At 49.2% G+C, this 9999-nt stretch overlaps 1 protein-coding gene across 1 annotated transcript; it reads right to left on the minus strand.

Moving 5' to 3' along the window:
- Positions 1-1150: 1150 nt before the first annotated feature.
- Positions 1151-6374, minus strand: C1QTNF5 (C1q and TNF related 5). Its single transcript, XM_063138978.1, has 3 exons — positions 6249-6374; positions 2969-3199; positions 1151-2231 (listed from the first exon to the last, which is right to left on the minus strand). The coding sequence occupies exons 2-3, from the start codon at positions 3192-3194 to the stop codon at positions 1714-1716; spliced, it is 744 nt and encodes a 247-aa protein (XP_062995048.1). The 5' UTR covers positions 3195-3199; positions 6249-6374; the 3' UTR covers positions 1151-1713.
- Positions 6375-9999: the final 3625 nt, after the last annotated feature.

The following is a 9999-nucleotide window of genomic DNA, read 5'->3' on the forward strand; positions in this document are numbered from 1 at the left end:
GTGCAGAGGTAAAGAGTTAATTGACTCAAAAGTTATTTAATTTCTGGAATACCAGAAATTTTACACATGAAAGTTTCTCTTATTTTCCTTTAACTCTACACTCGGGGAAAAAATACCACTTGCTTCTTTTCTGCTTATTTGGCTGCTGTTAAAGCTACAGGACCAGGGCTCCCCAAAAAGATGGCAGCCCCCTTGCCTCAAAAGGTATCTACCAGTAAATAAAAACTCGAGGCATTCTCCAGATACTGGTGTATTCTTTTTTTCCCCCTATGCGAAAATTTTAAACGAAACAAAAAATCTTTTCATTATATTTAAGAAATGTTTAGAAGAGGGGGGAAGAGAGAGAGACACGGAGAGCAAATACATATGTATAAACATTCATTGCACATCTAATAGACTCAAGTCTCTAGGTAGGAAATAGTGTCTCGTCCGACAATAGATGGTTAGAAACCAGATCCACTTTAGGGTTAATGTTTTTGACCAGCAAACTTTTAACTCTGGGCTCAGGGAGCCCCCTAGTGGATAATTCATCGTCTTCTTTTTTACAGCTTGGGGCATGAATGCATATTTGTGGGATATTCTCTGAGATTGAGTTGTGTGATCAGGGTCGGTCCGCTTGGTATTCCAGCCAAATGGGGCCGGAGAATTTGCTTGCAATCTTCACCTTGCCCCATGCAACCAGTTCGGAGAGAGAGGCTCTGTCACACCAGAGAGAGAGAGAGGGAGGAAGGAAAGAGTAAAGCAAAAAACATAGTGATTGCCAGTTCTTCTTTGATTAGGAAAAGAAATGATGTTGTAAGACTGAGTGAGCACGGGCGACTCTGGCATTATTTGGACAAGTTGAGGGCTGTAGTGGGACTTGCTACCTGTAGTGGCTGTTGGAACTACAGATACTAGGAGGCTTCTGTGCACATTTGTACATTTGTACATCAGGAAAAACTTCCTGACTGTTAGAGCAGTGCGACAATGGAATCAGTTACCTAGGAAGGTTGTGGGCTCTCCCACACTAGAGGCCTTCAAGAGGCAGCTGGACAAGCATCTGTCGGGGATGCTTTAGGGTGGATTCCTGCATTGAGCAGGGGGTTGGACTCGATGGCCTTGTAGGCCCCTTCCAACTCTGCTATTCTATGATTCTATGATTCTATAAGAAGATAATGTACAAATAGATCTAGCCATACTGCTACAATTACGATGACTGAAAACAATTTTGTGGCATCTTTGGTGTGCAAAACGTTGCTCAGTTCCTTTCATTTCACCTGGCAACAACCCCGTGAGGCAAATGAGACTGATTTCATGGCTGAACAGGGATTTGAACTCGGCACTTTATCCTCTGCCCCATTCTGGCCTTCCCTAGCCTTCAGTTGGGAGTGGAGCAGCCAGAGAACATGCCCAGCTGTTTCCATGTTGGCTGCTTCTGAGGTCAATTAAGTACAGGGGGGCGTTCTCTGTTTATTAGGGCGAGACAGCAAGTAACACGCAAATGTGACTTCGCTTCTCCGTCACACGGTTGACCCCATCTTCGTTTGGGGCTGGCCAGAAGTTTCTTGGACTGGTGATAATGGAAGTGACCTAGGACCCTTATATGGGCATTAGCTAAAGGAGCATCATGCCCCTTGGGTTAAGGAAGCAAGTTCTCCCCACTGATGATGGAGTAAGAACCGGGGAGTTCTCGCTAACGGCGTGGGGCCGGGAAGCCAGGGGATTCATCACTGCTCAAGCAAAGACAGGAGAGTTTTGCCAGTAGGAATACACCAGGAATCCAGTGAAGGTGCTGTCCGTCTTCACACTGGAGTAGAAGCCGGTGTAGTCTCCCACGCCGACTTGCACCCAGACTTCGTCCTCCGGCTCTAGCCGCACCAGGCTGCCGCCGGACAGCGAGGTAGGTTTGGGCCAGTTGCCGTAGAACTGGAAGAAGGAGGCCACTGACTTGCCGTTCTTCATGATGTCAAACTGGAGGCTCATGCGGTACACGGTGGCGTGGACGGCAAAGTAGTACAGCCCTGGGATCTCGCAAAGGAACTTCCCCGTGTTCTCGTCGTAGTGGCCTTGTTCGTTGATCAACACGATGTCGAAGACGATGGGCTGGTCGGCCAGGGGTGGGCTGCGGGATTCGGAGCGCTTGGCACTGAAGGCTGAGCGGGGGGCCACGGCGCACTCCCCCTGCGCCCCCTTCTCGCCTGGAAACCCGCTGGTGCCAGGGCTGCCTCTTTCCCCTCTTAGCCCCACTGGTCCTTCAGGAGATGAAAAAGGAAAACAGGAGCATAAGGATGTGGCTGGGACGCAACAAGACAACCACCGAATGCATCACACCACGTCACGGGTCCTGCTGAAGTGATCTAGCCAGCTGGCTCCTTTAGGGTTATAGAAAAGGTTCTGGACAAGGCCAGCATTGAAGGTGGGCATGATCGAGCGTCTGCCAAGGGCCCACAGCCCAGCAGGGGCCCACTGACAAAAGTGCCCTGGAGTTGCTCCTCTTCTTCACCATGGCAACCTTCTTGTCCCCCTGCCTCTCACTCTGGCCCAGATAATGATGGTGGTGGTAAGGAGAAGCAGGAGATGCCAGGGCCGGCGTGCTCCATGGCTCTCTCTGCTTGCCAAGCGAGCAAGTGGGAGCCATGATGAGGAAGAGGAAGAGGAAGAGGAGCAGGAGCAGCAGGTGAGAATAGTGGTGCAAAAGGAGACCCATTGAGGGAGGAGGCCCATGGAGGGTGTCTTGCCCAAAGCCCTCTAAACCCTGGAGCTACCACTGGTTCTGGAAATATAATTCTTTGGGTCTCCACGCTGCATTTATGGGCCAAAAGCTCTCTATCAGACACCCGTTCAGGCATAGCCCTCCCTGCAAAATAGACCAACTCCACCCTTTTCTTCTTACCTGGTTGACCAACTCCACCCTTTTCTTCTTACCTGCTTGACCAACTCCACCCTTTTCTTCTTACCTGCTTGACCAACTCCACCCTTTTCTTCTTACCTGCTTGACCAGCTTCACCCTTTTCTCCTGGGGTCCCTGCAGCTCCATCCCGTCCGTCCCGTCCGTCTCTGCCTGGCAGGCCTTGGTTTCCATGGATACCGGGGGTCCCTGGGATTCCAGGCTGCCCAGCGCACAGGCTGGGGATCTTGTTGCCTTCAATTTGAGCTGAGTCCTCGGTCAGTGTCAGGAGGAAAAGGATCAGGTGAAGGGCGTGCTCCATTTCCATGGGGCCTGAGGAATCATAGAATTGGAAGGCACCTCAAAAGATCATCTTAGTCTACCCCCTGCCAATGTAGGAAATCCGCCACTACATCCCTGAAAGGTGGCCTCCAGCCTGTTTAAAGTCCTCTAGTGATGGAGAGTCCACCCACTCCCATGGTACTCTGTTCCCCTGTCAAAACATTTGTACCACTGGGATGTTCCTCCTAATATTTCATCTAAAACCTGTCTTCCTTGTCATTTGAACCCATTGGTTTGGCTCCTACCTTCTGGAGCAGCAGTTGTTGGTGGACTTGAAGTACCACTTTTAGTAAAGTTTCTTTCTATGGACACAGGCAACCAGGAGAGTGGCTATTTATAAATCTGGGACTGGGATGCCTCCCAGACTGCCATCTTCCATAACCCTCTCTATTTTAATTTTATTTCTTAAGATATACTTAAATTAACTGAAATAGCTGCCTCCCAGCACCATTTTAGTGGGGTACAAAAGAGTGGCTTTGTGTTTTGGAGCTCATAACCCACTTCTAACTTGAACTTAGGTTCTTGGACAGGTTACTTTTCTTTTAGTCTCACCAATTGCCTTCTGGGAAATGAGTGTTTTGTGACCAGCTATGCCCACCATGGCAGCCATTTTGTGAGAGCACCCACAACATCCTCTCAACATTCCAAATGTGCCCACTGAATCCAAAACTTGGGGACTGCTAGCTAGATAAATGACTCCCTAGAAATAGTGCCCTGAGCGTGGAACTCCCTCTGAAGGGAATGTCCTTCTAGCAAAGCCCTCCAGATGTATCGGAACACAACTTCCAGCATCCCCAGCTCTAAATCTCCAACTCACGCTTTCTTGTTCACGTCCCCTGAGCTGCTTTTCTTTTCGTTTCTGGCTGATAAAATTAAAATGCACTACCTGGGATGGGATAATATTTGGTATGTAGGAATTTAGGATGAACTAATCAGAAAGGAGAGGTTACTGCTGAGCATGTGCAGAGTGACTCTCCTGCTTGACAGGTGAGGGAACCATCACTCTCTTGATCTGAGTTAAAGGGGAGAGCTTCCAGGCCCGATCAGGTTCAACCAGGGAGGCCTTCCAGCGCCTCTTGTTGCAGAGACAAATCAAAGCACTCCCCCCCCCCCCAAGAAGTCACAGGACCTCCCTGTCATCATAGACGGCAGGCAGCCCCACGCGGTTCCTCTCCCAGGGACTTGCACCAGTCCTAATCCAGGTGTTATAAACTGTGCCTAAGAAGCCCATTAATGTATTTGAGTCCTTATAGCAGCCTTCCTCAACCTGGGGCGCTCCAGATGTGTTGGACTACAACTCCCAGAATGCCCCAGCCAGCTGCTGGGGCATTCTGGGAGATGCAGTCCAACACATCTGGAGGACCCCAGGTTGAGGAAGGCTGCCTTATAGCATCTTCTCCTTGCAATGTTTGGTGCTTCTGTTGGCTTAGAATCCTTTGAGTGTCCTGTGCTGTGTTTGACAAGGAACTAAAAGTGGTGAGGGGCAGGGTGTCTCTGTGTGTGTGTGTGGGGGGGGGGGAGGCGGGCAGGAAAGACCAAAGAAGCTGATAGCTCAGCAAGAGCTTGGCACGTCAGGCTCCCTTTTCCAGACTCTCCCTGCGGAATCAGAGGAAGGAAAGGAGGAAGCCTCGCAAGTGACTAGTCCACTATACTGCTGCCAGGAGCCAGCCGGACACGCAAGAAGACTCAGCGGAGTCTGGGAACTTTTGCTCAGTTCTCACCCTCTTTCTGCCAGAGGGCCTGTCCTTCTCCGAAGGATCTGCTTGCCTAATTCACTCCTCCTCCTGCCCACCACGGACTCTTCTCTTACACACACAGACACCCCAGATCTCTTGCCATTTTTTGCAAGTTCCTAGGTTGTCATCGGAGACCTAAACATGTCGGTTTCTGGGTTTAGCTGTAGCTAATGGCTCTGGAATGTAGCGATCCTGCCCAGAAGCTCTGCGTTACATTCCTTGCCTGCGTCTGCTGCCCCTGACTGGGACTGGGGACATGGGGAGCTGGCAAAAGCTTCCTAGCTCCTGTATTGCCTTCACGAGCAGCCTGGATAAGGAACTGAAGCTTATGTGGTCTGGCTGCACCCCAAATTAAGCATTGGGTTACCCCATATCATTCTGCTGCATGACTGGGAGAGGATCCCCTTCAAGACGAACCGGGAATTTCTCCAGCCCAAAATGTTGGTTTTGCACAATGCAGCTTAATATGTCATTCGAGGCCATACTTGGGAATAAGGAACCCGGGAAATAAATCTGGGAATGGCAAAACTGGGAGTTAGAAGCTACCTTCAGTCCCGTGGAAAGGCAGTGGTGGGAGCAGAGAGCAAGCTGCAAAGGTGTCTGCTGCAGCCTTCCCGGCCTGGAGCCTTCCAGATGTGTTGGACTACAACACCCTGGTTGGGGGATGCTGGGTGTTGTAGTCTAGCCCACCTGAAGAGCACCAGGCTGGGGAAGGCTAGTGTGGTGGCCATACGTGAGCCTAATGGGTATGTGAGGGTGGTGGGTTCAAGTCCAGTTTTTGCCACCAATTGGCTTTGAGCAGGTCTGTGCCTTTGAAGCAGCCCACATCCTGGCCATTCTGACTGAAGGGAGCATGAAGCACTGGGATCTCCCTCCCCTCCACCCATTCAACCCTTTCTCATAGAAGCGCCTGCTTTCTCCCAACACCCCACCTCCCCACCCCCCGCTGCTTGCTGATGCCTTTTTGGCCAGGCTTTTTGCAGAGTTGTTTGTCAACGACACCTTCCCACAAACATCCCTTCATCACCAAGAAGCAAAGTGCCTCCTCCATGGGGCAGGACAGGAGGAGGCTGAAACGTGTCTCAGTCCCCATCTCTTCTTCTATGGGCCCGTGTTCATTTAACAACAAAAGCAGTGTGGTGTCAGCAGAGCCTGAATCCAGAGAGAAACTGCAGCCCCAAGTTGTGGCGGGGAGGAGAGGGGAAAAACCAGAGCCTAGCCACATACCCACAGCCTCCCTCCCTGGCACAGCTGCACATCAGCCAGCGGCTGGCCCTGTTCACGGCGCACGGCGTTCACCCTACCTGTGGCTTGGCCCTGTGCTGCGTCTTCGCTCGCCCTGCGTCTTCGGAAAGGGCTGGGAAATGCACTTCTTAAAGCGCACCAGTCTTGCTCTTGCAAAGGCCTCGCAGCAGTGCAGCCAGCCAGCCGGCCGGCCTTCCTCTCCCGCCTCCCCCCCCACACCACCCCTCTTCCCTCCTCTTTCTCCTCCCAAACTCCAAAGGAAATCGGAGAGTTACAGGCTGGAGCCAAAAGCTACATTGCAAAGGGGAACAGCTTGCTCGGTGTCTCTGAGCCGCCCAGAAGGGAAGCCGGGACGAGAGGATGGAGGCCCTGGGAAGTGGGGAGAGAGCAGGGAGAGGGAGGGAGATCAAGGGGGCAGAAGAAGGCCAGAGAGTCCTCTTCCAAAAGTGACCCCCCCCCCCACACACAAAGAGGAATGGAAAATCAGAGAGGAGATAAAGGGTCTGGGACCCAGAGGTCCTAGCTTCGAATCTGCCTACCACGCCATCTCCTGAGACCATTTTCACAATGCAGCTAAAGCGGAGCAAGAAAGCCTCGTCGTCGAGGAGTGGAGAAAGTGGCTCCATTGGTTCTCTTGTCTGTTTGTTTGTGGGACAAACAAAATGGTGGGGGTTTTGGTTGGTTTGATGTTTTTTGTTGGTTTGATGTGTCTACCTCTGATTATTTTATTTATTTATTTATCTATCGCATTTTTATACCGCCCAATAGCCACACATCAGATCTTCTTAGTTTGTGCCAACGCTCATCAGGGTTTAGTTCCAGAGTTCATTCCAACGTCAAGGTTGAGCCCCGGAACAAGTAAAATAATGAGAAGTGCCCCATTGAGCATGAATAGAGCGCCATTTGTTAGCTGTTGAGCAAATGTAATTTGCTCTTCCATACGCATATGATTTGTTTGCGTCAGCTCCCTTTGTATCAGGAAGTAGTTCTCCAGGTTTCCGGAAGGAATTTTTGCCCGCTCTACCTGGAAATGCCGGTGTATGGTAACCCTAACTGATAAAACATCCCCCAACCGCTTACAAGCAGTCTGATAAAGGAGCCTTTGCATGGAGGGGGAGGTTTTGAGTGGTGATAACAGGAGAAGAGAAAAAAGGACACATTTTTCCTTTCGTGCTTTCCCGACGAACGGTGGTGCATGCCACTGGAACCACGTGTATCTTATACCACCATCTGGGCAAACTGCACCCCATGGCTAATGCTTACAGCAATTACATCTTCATATAGTGAATAAAAATCTATGTCATGCACTCACTGATCTATCCACCATAGGAAGGATACTGCGTGTACACCATGCAAACACTCAAGCCTCACGCATACCCAGCAAACACAGACACACATACCATCCATGACCTGTTCGATAGACCGAACTTGGCACCCAATTCCTCTACAAAACTCACTGGGTGTTTTTCTGCTTTGACAGCAGCAGCAGCAGCTGGCCGGGCGTGCCGCTCTGTGATCCCTTTCGCAGACTCTGCTTTCGCCAGCTCTCTGCTGCAGAAACTCCACCCATTGTCTTGGGGTGATGCTTCCCAGATTTAAGAGCGCAAGAACCCATCTGCAGCCACAGAGAACAATTCGCAGCAGCATCTGCGAGGCAGCTCTGCAAATATTTGAAAATGGCTATTGTATTGTCTTTTCTAAACAGGCTAAACATACTCTATCCTTCCCAACTTTTTTTCACAGGACCCACTCTTCAGGCCTCTACTGTCTTGGCTGCTTTGTCCTGGACCGATCCAGTTCATCCTTCTTAAACTTCAGTGCCCAGAACGGCGGACAGCTTTTGGTTTTGCTTGCGGGAGTATTAAAAAGACAACTCACCCCCTGCATGCAATCTAAAGTGGTACAAGCCCCTTCGGGACTCTACCACCTCATTCTGTGGTACGTGTAGATAAAGTCCTAAAGAAGGAAATTCTGCAGCAGTGCAAATTATCAGGGGCGATGGAGGTACAGCATTTGCATATCACCACTGGTTCAGAAAAATCTGCTTTGGGGTATATAAGAAACAGTAGAAACCCATGAAGCATTCATCTGCTCTGTTTCTTTTGCTTTGGAGGACTCCGCTGTAATAGTTCCATCTCCAAAGGAGAAACTCTTGGCTCTTCACCATCCCAGCACAATCGTGATTAAACCAGACATATTCTGGTTTGAAATACTTTCAGCAGGGATTTGCAGTGAGGGCATTTCGTGCTACATGTGAGAACAGAAAACTCACAAAATGTGGTTTTGGGTGGATGATTAAGCTTCCTTTGAATCACAGCTTTCATTTAACCCCCCCCCCCCCGCCCCCAGTAATAATCAAGCATCTAGTCCTTAAGATAGGCTTGAAAGTATGCAGACTGAACTTATTGAAGTCAAAGTAACAGCTGAATAAGAGTTCCAATGTTCATGAAGCAGGACTTTGGGCCCTGCATATCTCTGGCTTACATTTCAGAAGTGGAATACATTTTGCAAAATTCAGCAAATTGTGCTATGTTTACATAATTTATAGAAGATGCAAAAATTAGCTTTCTTTGACAATTAATTTTGAAGTTTTTGTTGTTGTTGGGGGGAGCTGTTTTAAAGACACATTGTCACAAGTAAAGGGCAGACCGGAACAGAGATTTGTGTAAATTCATAATCCAATAAATTGGTATAGTGCAACGTTGTGTTGCTTTGAAAGATTCCACAGGAGATTCTTGTTTGCTGATAAATAGTCAAGAATTATTATCAGGGCTGTCACTCAATTAATAGAATCTTAATGGGTTAATTCCATACTTTTAATCTGTTAATCAATCAAATCTGAATGGATTTGCATATAAACAACATAATCTTTATGGAGAAATTAGTCATCCTTTGTTTTCAAATGATGCCTGCAGGTGGCATTTCCCCTGTGTGAGAGAAGGAGAAATTCCTTCTTTATGAAGGGGCTTGCAAAACTTGCATTTGTAAGTATTTACATTGAAACCATCAACAGTGTTTTGAAAATGTACCCAATTAATGTGGAGGGGAGGATCCTTTTAAAATCAAAGAGGCTTTTAAATCGCTGGGTAGCTTTACCTTGCGGCTTTAATTATGGTATTATTATTATTTTTATTGTTATTATTGTTATTATTATCATATTTATTTAGATAGCGCCATCAAAGTGCATAGAGATAGAGGCAGAGGCAAAATGAAGAGGGGCCGTGTTGGTGGTGGGGAGAATGGATCTTCAGCATTGCCATTGGACCTCCTGTTGCTGGAACTCCATTCCACTGATTCCCTAGAGCAAGGGTGGGCAACCTCAGGCCCATGGGCTGAATCCGGCCTCTCTATGGGCCAAATCTGCGCCCCCGTGGGCCATATCTGACCCCTGATAGCCACACCCCTTTTCCCTGGCTACACCCCTTTTGGTGGTTTTCCAGCTTCTGCACATTCTCTCACCCCCACCCCTCCACTTGACTCTAAAAGCTTGAAACGCTTCTCCTGGGACTTAGCTGTTCGCAGTAAAGCCCTTTAAGCTAAATATGCTGGCATTTGAGGGGTATTTTGCCTTGATTCCCCTCCCCACAACTGGAATGTAGCTCCAAGTCCTTTTCCAGAATGGAATTCACCCCTCGGACTGAAAGAAAGCCAACAGCCCTGCCCTAGAGAGGCTTTCAGGAGCCACCCCCCTCCGGTGCCCCCTTGGCCGAGTAGACGCTAAGGCTTTTTTGGGTTGGAACCGTCACTTCGGAACCGGCGGCCTCCAAAGAGGCGTTTGGACCCCCAGTGCCTCGAATGGAGGGCGTCCCT

The sequence above is a fragment of the Elgaria multicarinata genome, chromosome 12 (genome assembly GCF_023053635.1).
Source record: "Elgaria multicarinata webbii isolate HBS135686 ecotype San Diego chromosome 12, rElgMul1.1.pri, whole genome shotgun sequence".
Taxonomy (NCBI): domain Eukaryota; kingdom Metazoa; phylum Chordata; class Lepidosauria; order Squamata; family Anguidae; genus Elgaria; species Elgaria multicarinata.